This window comes from Falco punctatus (genome assembly GCF_963210335.1).
Source record: "Falco punctatus genome assembly, chromosome: 2".
NCBI lineage: Eukaryota > Metazoa > Chordata > Aves > Falconiformes > Falconidae > Falco > Falco punctatus.
Window position 1 is genome coordinate 114,526,267 of NC_137581.1, and position 21,470 is coordinate 114,547,736.

The following is a 21,470-nucleotide window of genomic DNA, read 5'->3' on the forward strand; positions in this document are numbered from 1 at the left end:
CTGCCAGGGAGCTGGCCTTGAGCACAGCTATGGTCCTGGCAGCGGGCAGTGTGCTCCGGGCTCCGGCACTCTCCTGCGTGTGCCTAGAAGCTCTGCGCATCCCTCGCCCCGATTCCCCCAGTTACACGCAAACATGCCCAGTGCCTCTTGCCCTTTCTGTATCTCTTTGTGAGCCTGATTTACGCTACGGAGGCAGCTCAGCACTCAATAGCCTGTAGACATAGTGCTCTGCCGCTGCCAGCTGCCTCCCCTGGCAGCACGTGCGACCCCAGAGCTGAATGCCTCCTGGCTGCCCGGACACAACATAAGCCTATTCATAGCACCATCCCTCTTAACATACCCAAGGGCATTTGCTTCTTAGTGACAGACCAGCAGGAAGTGTTTTGCCACAGTTAATCACACGCTTGCTTCTTTCCATCATCATTTCACTCCTCCCGACTGCGCAGATCATTCAGAAGACCCACAGATCAGGGTGGAAAATGCGAGGTCCGCTTGGGCACACACAGGGATGGTTTAAATCTCAAGGTGATTGCTGGCTGGTTGTTCAGACTTTCTCGTGGCTCGGCCACTGTAGACTGTGCTGGCTTGGCTGGGTCACTGGAAAATCCCAAAAGGCCTCATGATGACAAAGGGACATGTCTTGAGATCCAGCTACTGGGGAAGGGCAAACGTCCAGTCATAACTTCTCTGCCCGGACTTGTTTGTTGACAGTGTCACCAGGAGAGACCCATAACCAGAAGGTATGTGGGTTGTGACAGCTGAGATGTGGCCGCTCCCGTGGCAAGAGCAAGTGTTCCTCCATGTGGTTACTGCCTGTAGTACACGCTGGTGTCACACACGCCTGTGACAGGGATTTTTCTTTGCAGGCCAATCTGGCTTTTGCTCCAGCTGCTCTGCTGCCGGGAGCATCTCCCAAAAGCCCTGGTCTGAAACCCCTGGTTTCTCCGTTCAGCACCCCTCCCTCAACACCCAGCAGCCCGGGGATTCAGTCCCAGCCTGCTGAAGCCAACGAGACGCCAGTCAGTTTCGATCAACCCCCAGAAGGCACTCAGCTGCAATGCTACAACAAGGTAGGGTACGTGCTGGGATCTCTCCATTACAGCATGAAAAGGTTTGCTTCTCGGGTGGAGATGAAGAGGAAGAGGAGGCTGTAGCCCTCAGCCCTGCCATAATAGTGTGCACTTGTGGCCAAGGGAGATCTACGCGTTGGGTTTGAAACAGCCTTTCAGTGTAGCTCTGTGGAGTCTCCTCTCTGCCCACCTGCATGCGGAGCTTCGTGCTCCAGCAGCTCCAGCAGCCTTCCTGCCCCAGTGGGTAAAGGGAAGGCGTGAAGTAGCAGGACCCAGTCACTTCAGCTCAGCAGTAACAGGGTGGCTGGTACCTGGGCAAGGAGCGCTGTGTGGAGGTGGTGCCCTGTGCCAGCAAACGTCAAAGGTGGCTGAGGTGCAGTTTAGGGAGCCCTGCAGAGCACGAAAGTTTGGCAGATGTCCCCACGGAGTGCTCAGCGCTTCAGTGGGGAGCTGTAACCTGCATTCACCATCATCAGCTGGAGTGCAGACTCCTTCCTCAACCTCCAAATGGCCAAGAGTAGGAAAGGCTGAGACATCCAGTCAGGAGCATTTGTGAAATGAATGCAGCATCCTTGGGTTTAGGGTCTAACCTGGCCAAGGAGCAACAGTTTAAATTGGGATGATAATCTCTGGTACCATCTTTACAGAAGGAAAGAAGGCACACACATACAGAGTTGCTTGTCCTATAAAGTAGTCTCTCAGTGGCAGGGAGCACTCTTCTCCTTACCTTTCAGTGGCAGAGCAGGATAAGTGAGGCCACCTGGGTAGCAATCAAGTTTCCCATGGTATTTTCCTCTGTTGTGCTTTCCTGCTTTCCAGTACTGCTTTCTTGACTGCTTCAATGTCTGCTTTTCCTGCCTCCAAGGTGCGGACGCGGGGCTCGATAAAGCGCAGGCCTCCATCCAGGAAGTTCCGAAGATCTCTGTCGGAGTACGGAGATGGGGAAGATTTAGGGGTCAACATCTCCTCTCCAGAAAATGGTGCCAAGGAAGATGGGGATGAGGTGTTTGGGCCCAAGGGCAAGACAGAGGCAGGAACAGGGAGTAAAGAGCAAAAAAACCAGACAGGGTCTGATGAGAAGCCCCCATCAAGGAGAGGATCCAGCAGATCAGAAGATGAAGAAAAAGGAGAAAAACAGGCAGATGAAATGACTCCTTGCAAGAGTAACGCAGCAGAGACAAAGGAGGAGGAAGGATGTTGTGGTGCCCCAGGGGAGGAGAACTCTCTCCAGCCTCCCTCTGGAAACAAGGAGAAGGTGTGTGAGGGTCCCCAGGGAGAAGAGCAGCCAGGCAGTGCTTGTGAACAGGAAAAGGGGGACAAGGAGAAGGAAGAAGCTGATGCAGAAGCAAAGGAGACCACTGAGAGCACAGATGCCGAGGGAATGTCAAACACTGAAGAAACACCACTGGCCCCTGAACCGCTGCAGGACGCAGTAGGCTTAGAGACTGTCAATGAGCCTTCATTGTCAGGCAGGCCGGAGAAGGGCACAGTGTAACTGTGACGCACAGGTAAGCTGGGTCGGCATGATAATGGCTCCTAAAATACCAGAAGGTTTTGTTTATTAATGAAAATGGCAACTGTGACAGAGCACACCAACATTTTTTGCTGCTTCCCACACCGCGGAAGTAACAAATGTGAGGCCTGCAGAGGCTGCAAGGCAGGGTATGTAAAACAACCAGCCCTCCTGGGTGGTGGTACAGAGAGAGAGGATGGAGAAGCAGCAAAGCTGATTCTGGGTTCAGTAAAACAGAGAAGCTTTGCTGACCAGGCACCCTGCTTGATTGCTGTTTTGAAAGCCATTTGAAAGGACTTTTCCCCAGCAGTAACCATGTATATACTATCCCAGGATGCTTCCTTACATGTGTATGTGTGCACACTTTGTATATATACATGCATAAATATATATTCTTTCTATATATGTGTGTTTATAGCTTGTTAGCTTTGCCAGCAAAAATAGTGTTTGCACATATACCAGTTTCATGATCAGCTCTGGAAGCAGGCAAACACAGGCCTCTGCCGCTTGGAATAAAAGAGAATTTCTACTGGCTAAAGCAGGGGTTTGTTCCATGTAGCTTCTTATGTGTTCTCTAACCACCGATAACGTAGCCACAGATGCCTGAGGAAATATCTCATTCCACCTCAACCACCTGTCCTCTCTTCAAATGCCTCCTTGGTTTGGCAAGGAGCGACTGAAGGTGGCGGGCTGGGGCTCAGGCTGCACCTGGCGTTTGCCTCCTGGTATGGAAACTACCGCAGTACTCCCAGGTCACGGAGCCCCCAGTACTGTATTTACTTAAAGCCATGATTATTTTTCATAATTTCCTTACTTTTCCCCTCTCAAAAGGATACACCCAATCAGGGCACAGGAGACTTAACATGTGAATAGGAGCTATCTAACTCAATCAAGGTGGAAGCTACTGGAAAACCTTCAGTGGCTGGAGAGGAGCAGAATACGGATGTCCCCCGAGGTCCAGATGCATACCGGAGCTGAGTGGCTGCTTGCTGGCTCTCTGCTTTGCACCATCATACTCTGGGACAGTTGGAACAAGAGACTGGCTTGCAGTCGCTTCAGAGTTCAAAACTGCGGTGTTGGCTGATGTTCCTTGGTGATATTCGCGGCCTGAGAGACCTGATACACGCTGTCCTGGGGTCGACAGCCACCATCACTCCCGGTCCCTCTGCTCCTTCATCCTGCTCCAAAATGTCTTTTTCTTCTCCCCTGCATTGGTCTTAGATTAAGTTAATCACTTACATACATACATGTATGGTGCCTTTTTGATAGCTTCTTTTGAAAAATGTTGGAGTTTCAAATTTCAGTAAATAATGTTTTAACAGTAGGAAAACATATGTTTTCTCCATATATGCCATGTGGCAGACAATGTGAACCTTGAACATGGAGAAAACTCTTAGGATATTGTTCATAAAGCATAAAATCCCTTTGAATTATTCTTCAAATACTTCAAAGTTATCTGTGAAACAGCCAGCCATGGTAAGAAATTCTTCTGTGTGCTTCAGCTTTGGGGTGTTTTTAGTGCTGGTGGAAAGTAACAACCAACAGATTTGATGCACAGAAAAGGTGTGTTGCGTAGGCCAGCCGGGCAAGTTTTCTTATCGAGGTGTGAGCTCTGGTCCAGATTTAGAAGGCCCACATGTCCATCAGTCTGTCTCATTTCCAGACCCTATCCAATCTTTTGATTCTTTTTTGAAACTTTCAGTGAGTGGCCACTGAGTGCTACTCATGATAGAAGGCATCCTAGCTTACTGGAAACAGTAGATTAATTTTATGTAGGTCAAATTAATTTTATGTAGGTCAAAGAAGAGGTCTTAGATGGCTGAGTTCCCAGTCGTAGGGCCTGACTGAATATGAATTGGTGAAGGTCAAATAGCCAGTCCCCCCTAAGTACTCAGGCGTTGTACTAGATTTGCATTCACTCATGGGGTACCAGTTAAGTCATGGGTCTAGCTAAGCCAAAAAAAAGTTTTTACACCTGGAAAGTATTTGTTGCTCCCAACAAGTTATCTGGGGAAAGATAACAGACCCTCTTCTGACCAGTTTCCTGACAGTAGTGCTTGAAGCTGTATCTGCAACTCTGGAAAAGCTGCTCTGGCTCAAGCCCATGGGGCTCATGTCCACAGTGTGTCATGGAGCTGTGGACAAGTCTGGGCTCGCTGGAGACAGTGAGCCAGTCTTGCCAAAAGCAGAGCCAAGGCGTCAGCTAGCTGTTAGGTGCTGTGAACGGTCAGGGGCCAGTGCCTGAACCTGCTGCCAGCCACCTAGCACCCAGCAACACAGACGCAGCTACAGAGACCAGTGGCGGAACCAGCCAGCTCCTCTTCATCCATCACAGAGCTCCTCCTGGCACATGTTCGGCTGAGAAGAGTCGGAGGCTCAGGTTGTCCCTGTCTGTCTGGTGAGGCACAAGCATTTTACACAACACAGCCCACACCTGTCCTTGAGTGGACTTCGCAACACAGCAGTGTTACAGACCTGATGGTTTTAAGGGATATCCCCTTTCTGTTCACCAGCTCTAAAATGGCGAGGAAAGAAGTGGCTCTGTGCCCTGCCTTTCTTTCTCCCGGGTGAGAGCACCGAGGTGTCATTTGCTGAGAGCCAGCGGTGCTGACCTTCCTGCGTAGCATGGGCTTGTTGGCAAACACAACCCCCACATCCTTTTGAGCCATGTTGTGGAGCATTGTTGCCTTTGAATCCATTTTAATCTGTTTGTTAGAGCTTGTATTCCAGGGCAGGCTGCAATCATTCACTGTACCCTGTTTCTTCTTCATTGTCCCATCTGGATGTGAGTGATTGTGCCTTACTGTATATATAGATATATGTGTGCCTGTTTAGAGAATGAGTATGTGTGTCCCAAGCAAGGGAATGGAAATCCAAGGGAGAAGCAGAAGAAATAAATGGCAGATTAAAACCAAACCAAATTAAAATCTGTGTGTTTCCTCCTGGGGAGATGAAGGAGCCTGAGGAAGGATGGAGAAAGCTGGTAGCAGCAGGCAAAATCAAGGTGGGATTTCTGCTGCCATTGGAACAGTTTAACATTCAATTTTAATTTGTGATATTTTTTATTGTTTGGGAACAGCAGTAACTGATGTGCTTAATCAACAAAGAAACGTGTTCTTGGGGGCAAGCAGTGGCACTGGAGACAGCTACACTCTGCCGCAGCCCTGCAGGTATCAGGTATCTAGGAACAGAAGAAAGCAAAGCCATCTAGCCTAGTGCCATTTCTCCAACAGCATCCTTTCTCAGGGGAAGCATAAAAATCCAAGGCAACACAGAGTGATCCTTCCTGTGAGATTTCCCAGCTTCCGGCAATCAACAGTTTAGAGATTTTCTGTGCCAGAAGTTGCATCACCATCTTTGCCCTTGGTGGCTTTACAAGTTGCAGGAAAAAAAGCTGAGGGCGTGCACACATCCCTCTCAGGGTGATGCTTGCTCAGGGGCACACAAGCCTTGCCCCGTTAGCAGGCCAAGTGAGAGGGGATTTTAGAAAAGTCTTTGGCCAGCATTAGCATCATGACACTGCAAAAGCAGAGAATACATGTGGGGGTGTATCCTGACCCCATCCATACTATCACAAAACATTGGCTTGGGCAGCGTGGTCTTGTATCCATGAGGCATACAGAGTCAAAAAGTTTTGACTGAAACGTAAATCACAGCTTGGCTGGGTGTATAGGGCGGGGGCACTTATTCACACCATTTACATCTGTCACATTGGTTAGTTTGGGGTGTGTAAGGTCAGGTGTAAAAGCAATAATGGTCGAACAGGGAAATGCCCTCAGCAAGAAAAATCTGATGTAATTTATGCAGTTCCTTTGGTGTGGCTGGTGCGTGAAAAATTAAAAAAAAAAAAAAAAGTAAAAGCACAAACTTCAAGGCTAGAAGACCTTTAAATTGGGGGGGCAGGCGAGGAGACTGCTGCTGTTGTGTTTGGTTGGGATGTTGTTTTTATGGTTATTTTTTGATTGGACTATGTTTACACTGTATGAGCCACAGGAGTGTTAGATGGGTAAGGACTGAGAGCAATTACTGGTAGAACAGGGGTTTTTAAGATCTGGGATGCCAGGGAAGCCGGTACAGAGGTGTGGAAACACGAGGGGGACCCTTGGGGGTGAAAGTGGGCATTAGCAGGATATCGCACGGCAGGGACAAAGCAGGAGGCAGAGCAGCAGCTTCAGAGAAGGAAAGGCAATGCCACTGGCGCCTCTGGGCCCCAGCTCGAGAAACACTCCCCAGACCGAGGCACTTCTCCCAGAGCCCGAGGCCCTTTGCTGTGTTAGGCCCTCTCCCCTGCAGCCGTTGGCGGCCCCCGACGGCCACTCGCGGGGCCACTGGCTGGAAGGGGACCACGGCCTGCCTGCCACAGGCCCGGCCGCCCCAACAGGACCTCACCTCACCCGCTCGGGGGCTGCCAGGAGAGGACCCCGAGGCACTGGCACACGTCCATAGGTGTGTAGCCCCCCTCCCCGACCCCGCAGGGCCCCGCACACCGCTCCGCCCGCCCGCACACCTCAGCGGGGCGGCAGCGCCTCATGGCTCCGCACAGCGCGGCCGGGAGAAACCAAAGCTGTTGGGGGGGTGGGGGGTGCGGGGTGGTGGTGTATGTGTGTGCGTGTGTCTGTGTGTCCCCCATTCCCCCCTGCCCATCCGCTGAGAATGAGCGCGCCCGGCTTCGAGCCCCGCTGGCCGTGCCTGCCCGGCACGCGCGGCCCGCACGAGCCCGGGACGGGAGGGGGGGGCGTTCCTCCGCCCCTCGGAAGAGCGCGGGAGCGGTATCTGCGCGGGGGGCGCCACGAGGCCCGCCACCCGCACCCCCCACCCCGGCACTCGGAATCGTCTCTACCAAGCGGAGCCGTAGGGGTCGGGGGAAGGGCGATGCCACGGGCTGCCCTGGCGCGGGCGGGGGGGGGGCGGAGAGGCAGGAGAAACGGCATCAGCCTGCGCAGTAAGGGAGAAGAATGGTGTCTTCCGAAGCGGTGGGCGGAACCATTGGGAGTCTGGTGGGGGGGAGGACAGACCTACGAAGGCGCCAGCAGGGGGTGGGTAGTGCTGGGCGGGAGGAGGCGGGAAGTGAATGAAATAGTATGCTGGGGAGGAGGCAAGGGAGAGCGGCTCGTTGGTCTAGGGGTATGATTCTCGCTTCGGGTGCGAGAGGTCCCGGGTTCAAATCCCGGACGAGCCCGCTGAGAGAAGGGGGCGCAGCAGCGCCTCCCTTTTTGCCGCCGCGGTGCCCGCCTGCGCTTTTGTGCCTGGGCGCCTCGGGCCCGCCCGCAGCGGGAGTGTGGGCTGGGGGGAAGGGGCCGGGGGGCAGCGCCGTGCTGGGCGGCACGACAGTGGGGTTGCGGGGGCCGGGGAGAGGCCGGGGCAGCGGCGCGGCGAGCGGGGTGAAGTGGGGGCGCACGGCAGGAGGGTGAGCCCTGCCGTGTGGGTTACCAGCGCTTCTTCCGCGCGTTAAAAAGGACCGTGTCTCATGATACGTCCTGCCCGTGTCCCTTCGCTGCTTGCGGGAGCCTCCGCTGCGTGCCCGGGGAGCGCGGCGCTGGCCGAGCGGGGCGGGGAAGGATTAAGGCTGTTGCGAGGGGCAAAAAAAAAAAAAAAAAAAAACGGTAAAAAAAAGTTGGGCTCGTCCGGGATTTGAACCCGGGACCTCTCGCACCCTAAGCGAGAATCATACCCCTAGACCAACGAGCCGCCATGCGAGGGTGTTTCTCTCCCTTGCAGAGGAACGCTCCGATGGCGCCGCTCGGCCCGGCCCAGCCACATTTGACGCCGGTTCTCACCGGCCCAGCCCCGGGGGCTGCCCGCAGGGGGAGGCGGTGCGGGCCGCCGGCTGGCACGGGGACAGGCCTGTGCGGTGTGTCTTCTACTACAGCCCATGCCTAGGAGCTCGTAACAGAGACGGGCGAGAAGCCCCGTCGGCGAAGGCGAGGGGCACGCGGGCTTGGTGGCAGCCGAGCGCCGGCGGGCGGGCGCCGCGCCGTGACCTGGCTCCTCGCGGGCAGCGGAGGCCGCAGCTCCCGCCGCTTTACCTCAGCGCGGGCCGGCACGGCTGCCCGTGAGGGGTGGGCTCGGCCGCCTCAGCGCCCGCCCCGTGTGGCCGGCAAGCGGGCCGCTGTGGCCAGCAGCCCACCGAGGGGGGGTGGGGCAGGGCTGACGGCGACCCTCCGCCGCGGCCGTGTCGGGACAGCTCGCAGCCGTCTGCGGGGTGCTGCGTTCCGCGGTGCTGATGGGGCCCGCGCACCGCTGCTGCGCCGGGCCTGGCTCCCCGGGTGCCTTCCGAGGGCTGGGGGAACCCCGCCGCCCCTGCGTGCCGCTGGGCGTAGGCCGCGCCATCAGGCGCAGCGGGCCGACCACGGCCCCCCTCCCAAAGGAGGTAAATTCACGGCTGAATTCTGTCATTCGGCGCTGCCGTGGCGTTCGGTTCCTGCCTGACAGGGGAAGGTTTTATGCCACCTCTGTACATCCCACTCAACAGTGCTGGTCAGGCGAGAGGTCAGTGCTGCCTTGCCTCTTGTGCCCGTAGAATAACATTGCTAAACTTACTTTGCCCATATTGCAAGAAACTGGGAGGAAGGGTACAAGGGAGAGGCAGGAAAAATAATAGCTTCCATTGTATGGGCTTTTTAGTATATCACGGATATCAAGAATACTTGTGGCTCCAGTCGTTCCTTAGCATCAGTTCAGCACTGGAATAGCTCATTCTTAGCACCTTTTTCCGTTACAAGGTTTCCCGAGGAACGTGTACGCTTGCACAGTGAGCGATCCAAGACATTCTTCTTAATCGAGTTATGGAAAAATAATTACCAAACTTTTCAAGCACCATATGCAACTACTGTGCTGCTGCCCGCTCTGAGTTTTGAAAGCAGCACTGCATTTGTGTCTAACCAGAGTGAAGATGAATGCAGCACTGTTTGCCAGTCACAATTTCTCCCAGCTTGTAGAGGAAAAAGTAATGCAATGGACACCCAGTAGTTCAGCCTGGTTTTCCTTTGTCCCTCATGTTCTTCTCTTACTGTTTCTAAACGAGCGAGTTGGGTGGGGTGTTTTCTGCAGGAATGTGTATCTCTGCACATTAAACAGTGTCTACTGTACATTTCTCCTAGGAGGTTCAGACAGGCAGGCTAAATAGAAAATAATCAAAACCATTAAAAATGTGAAATCCGTCTGAACGTATTGGTTTCTCCTCCTAGAAGATGTTACGCTTACTTTGTTTGACATCATAATCCTGCTTGCTCTGTCTGGCGAGCTACTAGAGAGCTCTCCAGAACAGCAGGCTAACAAAGGTCTGAATTTCTAACAAAACCAGCAACCACGAAGAAATGTATTTAATCTCCTCCCCAGTGACACACACTTTTTTAGGGCTTCCTTTTGTAATCAGTGAAAACAAAGAAGAGACAAAAGCATTTTTCCTTCTCTTGTGGGACCGAATGCTGACTTTGCAGCGTGTAGGACAGCTCAGAAACCAGTTAGGCAGCATGACAGCAGCCTAGCAGGAGGCTGCTGTGGTCTCTCTTGCCCCAGTGCTCTGTCACTGCTGCTTGTCTGACCTTACAGGGAATGGATTCAGCATGAAGTAACTCCCCACCTGTCCATACGCAGGCAGAAAAAACGAGTCCGTTGCCAGCTAAGTGAGCTGAATCTCTAAGAAATGTGATAAATCCCAGTATTATCGCTAGACAGAGGGTAGAGATGCATAGCTAGAGGGAAAAAGGATGGCAGCCATTACACCTTTATTTGGTTAGGTTATCGGGGAGTTGCGCACTGAGATGAGTTAAGGAATTGTGTAGTACAGCCTGTAGGCTCTGCGTTTAGCAGCTTGCTCCGAGAGGTCTTCCCAGCTCTTTTTGTCATAACCTTAATAGTAACACCTCATAGCATACACATGCAGTATGTGTTCCCAGGGCAGATTAAGTTGTTCAGCACCCTGCTTCCTCTCTGGAAACAGTGGGAGACAATAATTTGATCATTACTATCTGGATGGAAAATAGCCTACAATAAGTAGACCAGATACTCTCGCAGACGTTCTCTGCGTTGGAGAGCAGTACTGCCACCCAGCAGATGGAGCAGTCGTAGGGCTGTACCTGTGGCAATGTCACCTCAGCTCTGTCAGGGAAGGGAGAGATTGCAGGAATCCTCTGGCAAGGGGCGCCCAGGCTTGTTAGTACACAAAAAGAGAAAGTGAGAGCTCTGTGAAGGACAGTAAATTTGGGAATCAGAAAAAGGATGTTTGGGGTTTTGGTTGGGGTTTTTTTTGTTTGTTTGTTTTTTAAAAAAACACTTTAGGTTGGCCATCTTGAAAAAGTGCCTAGAAAGGTGAAGCTTGGACTGTTCAGGGGATAGAACATTTTTAAACTGTGCGGTACTGAAGGACCTGAAGGTAAATAATGAACTCTGGGTATCAACGTGCTTCCGTGGTGGTGCACTTCCAGTCACTGAGGAGAGCTGCAAGGGCTGGTGGAGTTTCCATGGAAAGGAAGAGCTCTGAGGGAGTATTGAGGCAAAAGTCCTTGGGATGAGAGTCTTACCACTGCCTGTGAGTTCCTGCTCCGTTTGGGAAGTGAGGATATCGATCAATTGGCTAAAGACTCACCTGTGCAAGGGAAGTCAGAGGGTGACTTCCAATGAGGAGGCAACCAAACAAGGTGATAACCTTGTGATACAAAGAGTTGGCCTTAATCTTTATTCCCAATTGCTGCCCTTGATTTCTGGCAGCCTGCGTTTCTAGAAAATATGCACAATGGTTAGCTGAGGAACACACTCCAGAGCTTTCCCCCAGGGTGTAAATAATGATATGCCATTACGTTTTAAATCCAGTGCAAACTGTGACCTGGTGTCTTGCATCACAGCTGGAAAAAAAAACCCCAACCAAACAACTTGTCTTGTTTAAACAACTTGTCTTGTTTTTTTTCCACAGGGGTTTGCTTCATCACAGCCCTTCCCAACATGGCACATAGTAGCGGGGCTTTCCTGTGACCTCTTTTGTCTGTAGATGTGATCAGGTGGCCAGAGAGCGGCAGAGAAACCAGTGCCACGTGCCCCTGGGTGAGGACCAGCATCCGCGGAGCACTGGGCAGGAGCCAGCCCAGGGTACCGCGTGCTGCCGGAGCCTGGGTGCAGCGAGCAGCAGCCTCCCGGTACGGCCGTGCTTGTGCGACTGCTTCGAAATACACAGCTTCGCAAAAGGGCTTGTTGTGTGCAAAGGGGATCCCCAAAGAGAGGGAGTGAAGCATGGGGATAAAGACGGAAGGGTGGAAGCGTGGTCTCGGGGGCTGTAACAGCAGGCAGCCCCATCGGGGGGGGGGGGGGGGGGGGGAACGGGACATGCCACGTCGGTATTTTCAGGCGGAAGGCAAAGGTGGTCGGTGTCACGGGATTGCTGCTGGGGGAGCCCGGACGGGCATCGCACGCCAGAGCAGGCTCTCTGCCTTCACGGGGAGGAACAAGAGGGGTCTCGGCGGGGCACCCCTGCGAGGACGGTCGTGGGCTGGCTGCGGCCGTACCTGGCGGGGTCCTGTCCTGCTGCCTGCGGAGGCTGAAGAGTTTGTCAGCAGCGAGACCTGGTGCTCCCAGGCCCCCCGGCCCTGCCAGCATGGCTAGGCGTCGTGGGGATCGTCGTGGTGATGCTGGGGATGCTGGGCACAATGGACATGATGGCCATGGTGGGGATGGTGGAGATGATGTGGATGATGGGGATGCCGCCGCGCTCCTGCGCCCGGGCACGGTGGGCCCGCGTCCGCGCTCCCGCAGCATCACCCGCCGGGGGTGGGGGGTGGGTGGGCGTAGTACGTGCCCGGCTCGGGGGGCGGGCCAGTACGATCCCTGCCCTGATAGGACGCCTGGATTTAACGGATGGCTCCGCCGACCAATCCTTAGGGGAGGAGCGGGGCAGGGCCGGGGCGGGGGCGAGGGGGATGCGGGAGGTGTGTGCGAGTGACAGCGGCGGAGCCCTATCCCGGCGAGGGAAGGGGGCTGCGGGGCGCGGGGGGGGCGGGCCCGCGGCCGGGGGCGGACAATGGGGGCGCGGGGAGGTGGCGGCTGGAAGATGGCAGCGGCTGGAGACATCGCGGGGCGCCCGGCGGCCGCCGCTCCCGCGCGGCTCCCCTGCTCGGCCTGGCTGCTGGCCGCCGCCGCCGCGCTGACCGCCGGTGAGGGATGGAGGGAGCGCGGGCCGGCCGCCGTTTGCCCGCGGGGCTGCGCTCGTAGCCAGGGCGGAGCTGGATGCGGCGGGGGGAGCAGCCCGACGCGACCCTACCCGAGGCGCGGCGGGCGGCGGGCTGGGCTCGGCGGCCTGGCTGGGGCCCGGCGGGGCTCGCCCGCCCCGATCCGCGCTGGGGAGGGGGGGGGGCGGCCCGGCCCGGCGTGTGGGGGGCGCCGCGGGGCCCGGCGAGGTGGGGCGGCTCTTCCCGGCCGGCGCGGGGGGCGCCCGCCCGTTCCTCCCTCTGCGTGCCGTTCCCCGTCGCCGCCGGGTTACCGGAGCGGGGTGTGTGCGTGTGTGTGTGTGGGGGGGCACGGCCTCGGTGCCCCCCTGCCCGCCCGCCTCTGAACCGCGCCGCGGGTGCGTGTTCCCGCCCGGCTGTGGCAGCCTGCTCGCCCCCCGGCCGGCCGGGCCCCGGCGGGACACCCGGCACGGCCGCGTCCGGGCTCCCCGGGGGACGAGGAGCGCTGTCCCGGCGGGGAGGGCGGCTGTGACCCCGCGGGCCCTGCCGCGGCCGGCCCCCGTTCCGGGAGTCCCACGGGCGGGCTGCGTGGGCCCCGCGGGGCTGCGCTCGCCAGCTTTGCCTCGGCGGGTTGGGCGGTCGGGCCGGAGCCCTGTGCGCTGCGGGAAGGCGCAGCGCGGCCGGCGCGCCCGGCAGGCGGGGACGCTGCAGTTGTGGTAAATGACTTAGAAAACACCTTTGATTCGGGCAGTGGCGATGTATTTGGGTCGAGGAGGCGTTACATCAGCCAAAATGAAGTGCTTCTGGCTCGCACAGACGGAGAAAGCGTGCAAGGCGATGGAGCGGTAGAAACGGCGAGGGCGATGCTGGGCTCGGCTGTGGCTTACGCTCTGACAGGGCGCAGGGTTCTTCTACCTTGCAGCTGTTCTGAAACGAAAAGAGGGCACAGGATTCCCCAGGGAGCTCAGTGTGTCGGTGCTAGGCATGGGCAGTGACGGGACGGCACCTGGAGATTTTTTTTTCGTTGGCATTAATTGCTTAGTGGGTAAAACTTTGCAATGTATGTCAGTAAGAATCATTAAAGAAGCCTTCTCAGTTCATATGGAGCGCTGTGAAACAGGCCGTCTGGAAAGAGGTTTGATAAGGAGCTGTGCTGAGTGGTAAGAAACTTTAAACTACTTATTTCTAAATAGCATTGTTTGGATTTATTTAAGTTCAGTGCATTTTGCAGTGAACGTAAGTAGAGATTGCTGAGGCTTGTTAGTGTTTAGAATTAAGTAGCTAGACTTGATACATGCATAGCTTACAGTAAAACCAAGTTCTTTGAAAATAAATGTGGAGACAAGAGAAGAAAGGAGCATATTTCCCCTGACCACAACAAAAGGTACAACTACAGTAATGCTATGGGTAGCTGGGAGCAGTAGATCATTCTACAAAGTCTAAGGTATGTAACCAAATATAGTATCTTAAAACCAAGGAAGTCTACAAGATATTCTTTTGGAAGAGACCCTCCCTAGGGTGGAGACTATCTGAACAGTGAGACTGCAATTTAAAGGAATAAATGGGTGTTAAAATCACTGTCTTAATCTGTGTTGAACTGTCTTTAACTGTGTTTCTGTTCCCATCCCTACAACTGTTGCTGTTTTTTTTTCTAACTCCAAATCAGAAGTTATTCCTATGTTGGCTTTTTCTGTTTGTGTTTAAGCTGCGTATCCTTAATCCTCCTGTATGCTTTGAAAAAGCGCTTTTATTTTTTCTGTCCACATGTGGAGTTGGCACAAGGTTAACATCTTTGCATGGGAATAAGAGACCAGAGTGCTGGTTTTTCATCTCTTTTGCATATGCAAAGTACCTTGGTGACTGGTAGGGAAAAGGTGACCTTCTCTAGAGTTTGGGGTTATAGAGCCCAGGGTTATAAATACTCTGCCTTTCAGCATGTTGTTCAGGTTCCTGCAGTTTTTTAAGAACCCACCTCCCAGTCCCTTTGCTCATGCTGGATTTTCATCTAGCGAGAGGTTCAGAAATCAAAAACTGCCAAGCAAAGGGGCAAAGGCAGAAGTGGCATTTTCAGAGCCACTCGGTTGCTTAGAAGTGATGTGTGGCTGGGTGACGCGTTGTACATAGCTTCACTGCTGTGGCTTGTGGCTCCTCTTCTGCCTCTTCATGTGCTTGACGGCAGACCTGTTTCTGTGGCAAATAACCTGCAGTGAGACAGAAACGTCATTTAGGGGACTGTGTTGTACAGGCCCAGTTTCACATCACAGTCTGCTTTGCCAAGTCAAGTGGGTCACTGTTGCTTCACAGATAAGTGCAGATAACGGGTTTTAAAGCTTATTTTCTTGTGTGTACCTCCATGTGTGCATTCATCTTGCTTGTTTAGGCTCAGTCACCTGAAAATCTGATTGCTTCGTTTACTTGTAAGAATGAAGGATCATTGTCAAAGGTACTGTTTGGGATCTGTGGGCATTTGTAGCAGTAGTAGTTAATCTAGGTATAATCTCTCGCATGGGTGGGTGAGCCTTGAACAACTAGTCAAGAGTATCAAGAAAATACATTATCTTGCAATCCTGAATTTGTAAGCCAGGTATCACTTAAAGCAATACTTGTATCTGCCTCTAACGTGAGGGTGGTGCCTGTTTGCTTCTAAAAGTCTCAAAGAATGCCTAGTCATTACTGATATTTCTACTATTTTTTTTGATGCCAACAAAAGCCATATTTTTTTCTTCTTTTTTTTCGTTCTCCTACTACCCCTTTTATATACACTCATGTACATGTGCACATATGCACAGGTCTGTAATAAGCAGAGGGGTATTGAGATGTTAGATAGCTCAAGTGCCTATTACTTACTGCTTTGAGCTCACCTGCACGTTTCAGTTGCTGCTTGAAATGTTTCCTGAAAATAACAGTGTAAGTCGGTGTTCCAATGCTCACTTCATGTTCGTGCCAGGTTTAGTCAGCATTGCTGTATTCGCCCTGTCAGAAGCTGTTAGTTCTTTTAGGCAGAGCCCACTGATGCTGCAGGTGGGAAGACTTCCTTGCCTGCAGTGCTAAGCAGGTTCTTCGGCAAAGGGAGAAAGTGATAAGGTAGATAAACTCTTCTCCTTGCTGGTTGGGTTGAGGGTGGAGCTGCTGCTCAGGTCACTTCACTTGCAGCAGCAAGAAGTTCTTGGAGTATGCCGAAAAGATTAGCTTAATGTTTTGGTGATAATAAAATGTGGTTTAGTGCCGACTTGTAAAATGGCTGGTTTTTGGCCCCTCTGTGTAAGTAGCAACGTGTGTGTCTCTTGTTATCTGAGTTGCAACAGATTGTGTTAAGCAGCAATTCCACTGTCTGTCTGGACTTACTTTATCCTGACTGATAATAGTAGATAGAAAATGTTCTTCATTGTGGGAGTTCTCAGAATGTGATATGATATGGTTTACATGGCTCTTTCTACCACCTACATGTAATTAACAGTAAACAGTCTGCAAGAAAAAAAATACAATTTTTTTTTTCAACTATTGAATGCTAACTCAGGATATCCTAGGAATACATCAGAAAGCTGGAAGGTCTGGGTATGAAAACATTTGCATCCTATGGTTTTTGTCTGTCTTTTTTGTGTGTGTTTGTGGATCTGGGTTGGTGTGACCCCACAGGTAGTGGTGAGCACAATGGAGAGGATGCTAACGTCTTGTTTAAGAGGAAGCTGTGGCAGGAGAGGACAAGAAGTTCTGAACCAGCTTTGCTGCTGGCGAAGAGGCTTGGAGAACTCTTAATTTCACTGATTTACTGTCATCTCAAAAGAGCAGTTACTTAGAAGAGCAAGTGTTCACTCAGACTAGGGTTTAGCGGTAAGCTGTACCCAGCGTGCTATGGGTATGGATCTGGAGGCAGGGTCAGTATCAGTATTGTTTGCTGTCAGAGGTGGTTGAAAGATGACCCTTCAGGTGATTTCACCTATTCTACAGATTTTTTTATTCCTACACACCCACACCCCCCTACCCAATCTTTTATCTTTAAAGTGGCAGGACCATTCTGTTACTTGTCCTGAAAAAGCCACTTTTTTAAAAGTTGAAGTTGTTTATATCAAGTAAATGTATTGGTACTCTTTGTGGCTGGGATAGAATTAATTTTCTTCATAGTGGCTTGTATGGTGCTATGTTTTGGATTTGTGATGAAAACAGCCTTGATAACACACCAAGGTTTTACATTGGTTACTTGTTTTACGTTGACTTACACAGCGCCAGGGCCTTTTCTGCTTGTCACCCTGCCCCAGCAGCCAGCGGGCTGGGGGACACGAGGAGCTGGGAGGGGACACAGCTGGGACGGCTGCCCCCAGCTGACCAGAGGGATATCCCAGACCACAGGACATCATGCTCAACAATAAAAGCTGGTGGGGAAGAAAGAGGAAGAGGGGCTGTTTGGAGTTAGGGCATCTGTCTTCCCAAGTCACGTTAGGCCCGATGGAGCCCTGCTTCCCTGGAGACGGCTGAATACCTGCCAGCCGATGGGCAGCAGAGAGTGAAAGCTTTTGCTTCACCTGTTAAACTGTCTTTGTCTGTACCTGTGAGTTTTTTCACTTTTAATCTTTTGATTCTCTCCCCCATCCCACTGGGGGGTGGGGGTGGGTTGGGGAGAGCGAGCGGGCGGCAGGGAGGACTGAGCTGCCCACTGGGGTTAGCCCACAACCCTCGTTTATTGTCCCCTTGTGCTGCTGTGCCTTTCAGCTCCTGCATTTTTATTTAGCTGTTGAGTTGGCACTTTCCAGTTGGTGCTGTTGCTTTGGCTTAAAGTGTGCAAGTAAACCAGGAAGGCTGGTTGTTCTCTTGAACTCCTTACCTCCAGCCCTGCAGAAGATGCTTTGTGATACGTTTGCTGGTGCTTTACACGCATGATGTTAAGGGAGTTTGCCCTGGCACATTGGTTACACCCTACCTTCAGTGTTTGAAATCAGATTGAGGTTCTGATCCTTAAGGGAGGATTAAACTCTGGGCAGTGCACCAGTTTTGTGGGTGGTGGCTGGTGGCGCTTTCCTAAGCACTTTCATTTCACAAGGTGGAGGTAAATCAGGGCAGGTGAACTCCAGGTAGGTGAAACAGCCAGTGCCAGAGGTGTTTATCTTCAGTTGGCTGCTGCCCAGCTGTTACGCTTTTCAGTAACTTGGTTTTGTAATGTGTGCAAGTGAAAGATGGTGAACGAGGCTCCCTCTTGGTAATAGAACTCTATAAAGCTGTAGGTGCTGCAGAATTTTTAAAATCTGACTGGTAACTATGTCTTGAAGTTTTCTGGTAGAGGTTTTACAGGATTGCTTGACTCTTTCAGGGTGGAAGGTGTTGGAGATGATGGCTGCATGGAGATCCTGCACACCCTGCTGCTTGGCAAAGTCAGCACAGGCACAGACTAAGGTGCTGCCCTAATCAAAGGGATGGCTCTAGAAATGACCTCGTATGTGTAAACTGGGGAAGTGATGTAGAGTATGCTACAAGGGAGGCTGTAAATACTTCACAAAAGAGAAGCATTCCGGGGAAGAGCCAGCTGAAGCAGGTCCTGCTTAGTTACTTAGTACTACTTGGTGCTTCGTAACGTTGCTTAATTGTTGTTGTTCAAATATGGTTTACATCAGACAGGGTTAGGGTGTTGGTCTGGTTTAAATGAAAACAATGGAAAAAGGGCTGTTCTGAACATGGGTTAGTTCCTGGTCAGATTTATCGTGTTATGTTACGAACATGCATAGGGGGCTATTTAAATTGGCACCACCACTGACAAATTTTTGCGAAACAATGCTTTGAAATACATAGCATGGGCTTTTTCTTTTGGTTTTGTGGTTGCGCTGCTGCAGGTTATAGCTAGTTGTCAGTTTGCTCAGCAAGTAAATTGGCGAGTTTGGTTAGCAAGTAAGCGTAAGACTGCTGTGAAGAAGGTGCCAGAGCTGGCTGCAGGCGTCCAGCAGTCAATGGAGCAGTAAGGGATCTCATCCTCAGAGAGCTTTGGATTTGCTGGAACTGCTGAAAGTCACTTGCTAGTCACACCAGAATAGGTGAGCCATGTGACTGAATACCCTGTTAGCTGATGAGGGTAATCGCTTGGAGGGCTTCATTTCAGCTGTCTCTAACTCCTTGCTCTGTTAAGTGGTGGGATTTTATTTAACAGGTTTTAACCAGGTCCCTCTGTATGCAGGAAAAAGCTCTGTGCTCACCTTTCAGGCTGGTGGAAATACCAATACTTGGCAAGAGGTGGACGTGATGCTGGGTCAGGAATGATGGCAGGTGGGAGTGACTGGTACTGAAATGGTTCTAATACCTTGGATGGTTCAAAGTGCATCTTCTGCAAATGTTTCTTGGTGTATAGAGATTTGTTGTCCCTGAGTTGGTTGCAGTTCTGTGGATTGATTATTGTAAAAGGGGGGGGAGGGGGTGTGCAAAGGGCAGCTGCTTAGGTCTGTTTGGTATGTAGCCTTTTTACACTGTATCTCCTTGTGAAATTTGTGTATCCTAAATTGTACTGCCCAGTTTGTTTTGGAAATCGGTAGCTTCCATGCTGCTAATGCTAGATTTTGTCAAAAAGTTGCTGCACACCATCAGCAGTTGGCAACATGACTGGTACTTTTAACACAGTTTCAATTGAAATAGTACTAATAACCAGTGCTGACCTAGAGGGAAGCTTTTGTTCCAGCCACTGATGTGTCCCACTCTACTGTTCTGCACCTTGGGGTTTTTTTTTGTTTTGTTTTATTGTTGTTTGGTTGGGTTTTGGGGTTTCCTTTTTTCTGCAACTTCTGATCCTCAGTACTCTCATTTCTTTAGTAGACATTGTGACAGTTTCAGTAGATTGCTGTAGTAATTCTAGGAAATGTTTGTGATGGTGGGATGTTTTCTTTACTCTCTCTGCCACGTGTTGAGCATGTGTAGCCAGCTTCTCTCAGGTCTTTAATTAAGCAAGCTTAATGGTATCTTTTTTTTTTTTTTTTTCCTGGGAAAAACTTGGCGTGTTTCAAGGAGACTCTTCTAAGATGTCTTCTCGATCATCTTGTTCCATGTAGCCTTTCTTTAATCTTAATTCCCATTTTCTGGAGTCTTTCCTTGCGCCCAAGGAGTAATCTGGTGTGTGTGTTAGTGACTTTGTTAGTATTGCAAGATTGGAGGTAGGAAGCTGCCATCAGCTGTCCCGGTTACCCTTTGCACTTCGAATGGCTTTGCTTACGTTGCCCCTTTGGGTTTTTCACTGTTCTGGTTTGACTTTGTCAACAAGAACTGTTTACTTGAAGACTTGTAAACTTACTGGGTCATGGAAGGAAAACCACTTAAGGGCTGTTGAATGGAAAAATATGATGTCTGGTTTGGAAAGTACCTGAGCTGCTGATTGGTGTCCCAGTCTGCAGCACTGCCAGGGAAGTATTGCTTTGTGATCCCCAAGGAAGAGTTACTAGAACAGGGCTAGATGTTATTGGCTTCAAGACTAAATGAGCATCTGCCCAAACCTGACATATGACTGACTCTGTAATTGGAGCATGAAGCAGTGCAACTATGCTTACTTGTTCTGGGATCTCGGCACCTTTACAAGCATCTCAATTTTATGCTTTCCAGGTTGAGAGAGTGTTACACCAGTGAAATTATTTCCTTGGGATTGAACAAGGAATCTGTGGCCTGGCCAGCAAGGGAGCTTAGACATTCTCTGCTGTTTCTCATGCTTGTTCCTCATTTCTGATGAAAAGCATGGGCTTTGGAAGTAAATCTCAGCATAGGTTCTTCTGCTGCCCCTTGGTAGGGCAGTGAGCAGCTCTGCATCATGTGGAGGAGACCACTTTGAAAACTGGCTCTGCTGCGTGGGAGCAGAAGGTGGTACCAAAGCTTAGTGACTCTGCAGACTTATCTTTTAAGTTCTGTCAAAGTAGGCACACAGGGGCATGCGGGGCTGAGATTCGTGGATGTTATTGACTGCTTTGGCAGCTTTGTCACAGCCTGCTTAAGGCTTCTCAATGAAACCGATTTCCTTTCACATGGGGTGAACAAGATGCTATTTTTTTCCCCCTCATCGTTGAGTCAGGCAGAGCTTGGCTGAATGTGCAAAGCGGCCAAGGGAAAGCAAGCGTTGTGTTAGCAGATGCTCTTCTGAGCTCGTCTCTGCTCGGGGGATGAATGTTCCCAGCAGCAAGGCAGCAGGAGGTGGTAGGTGTTCACGGGCTAGGTGTCAGCAGATTTTCTTTCTGTTTTGTAGTGCTGGTAGGGTGCTGCAGGACTGGCAGCGTTACTGAAGACAGGAAGCCTTTTCCTTCAGCAGCCTGAATTACTTGACGAGATTGGCAGCCTGCGGAGCTGCTGTGGCAGCAGCAAAAAGCTGTTCTGGTGGTTGGCATTTGACAGAGAAACTAAACTGTTCTGTCCTCCTTTGAGGCCGTGGAATTTCGTTTTAGTTGCTTGGAAACTTACACGTCAAGATTGGTTGGTGTGACTTTGTCTTGTCATTGTTTCTGTAGCTGATGTTGCTTTGCGTTATAGTTGAATGTATAGGGTGTAGGTGTTAAGGTTTTGGTGGCAGGGGTGGAGGGACAGCCTCTGTGAGGAGAGGCTGGGGCTGCGTTGTGCCTGATGCAGCCAGTTCCAGCCCGCTCCACTGGATCCACCGCAGGGCATGGCTGAGCCTCTCCGCTGAGCTGGTGGCACCTCTGTGATAATGTTTAAGAAGGACAAAGCAGCACACAGGGAGTGAGGAGTGATCAAAGCCACCATTGCTGGTGGAGCTGTCATCCCCCACAT

The 21,470-nt window shown here is 51.8% G+C and overlaps 2 protein-coding genes across 3 annotated transcripts in view; both read left to right on the forward strand.

Annotated features, from left to right (window-relative positions):
- Positions 1–5,510, forward strand: part of RCSD1 (RCSD domain containing 1) — a 39,309-nt gene extending 33,799 nt beyond the window's left edge. For both annotated transcript variants that reach the window (XM_080374592.1, XM_080374591.1), the window contains exons 6-8: positions 867–1,070; positions 1,936–2,578; positions 3,415–5,510. In XM_080374592.1, coding sequence (XP_080230718.1) covers positions 867–1,070; positions 1,936–2,565 — 834 coding nt within the window. In that variant the 3' untranslated portion in view covers positions 2,566–2,578; positions 3,415–5,510. The remainder of the gene's footprint in view (positions 1–866; positions 1,071–1,935; positions 2,579–3,414) is intronic.
- Positions 5,511–7,921: 2,411 nt separating this feature from the next.
- The window catches only part of MPZL1 (myelin protein zero like 1), a 46,286-nt gene continuing 32,737 nt past the window's right edge, over positions 7,922–21,470 (forward strand). The window contains exon 1 of the mRNA XM_080374593.1: positions 7,922–12,725. Coding sequence (XP_080230719.1) covers positions 12,593–12,725 — 133 coding nt within the window. The 5' untranslated portion in view covers positions 7,922–12,592. The remainder of the gene's footprint in view (positions 12,726–21,470) is intronic.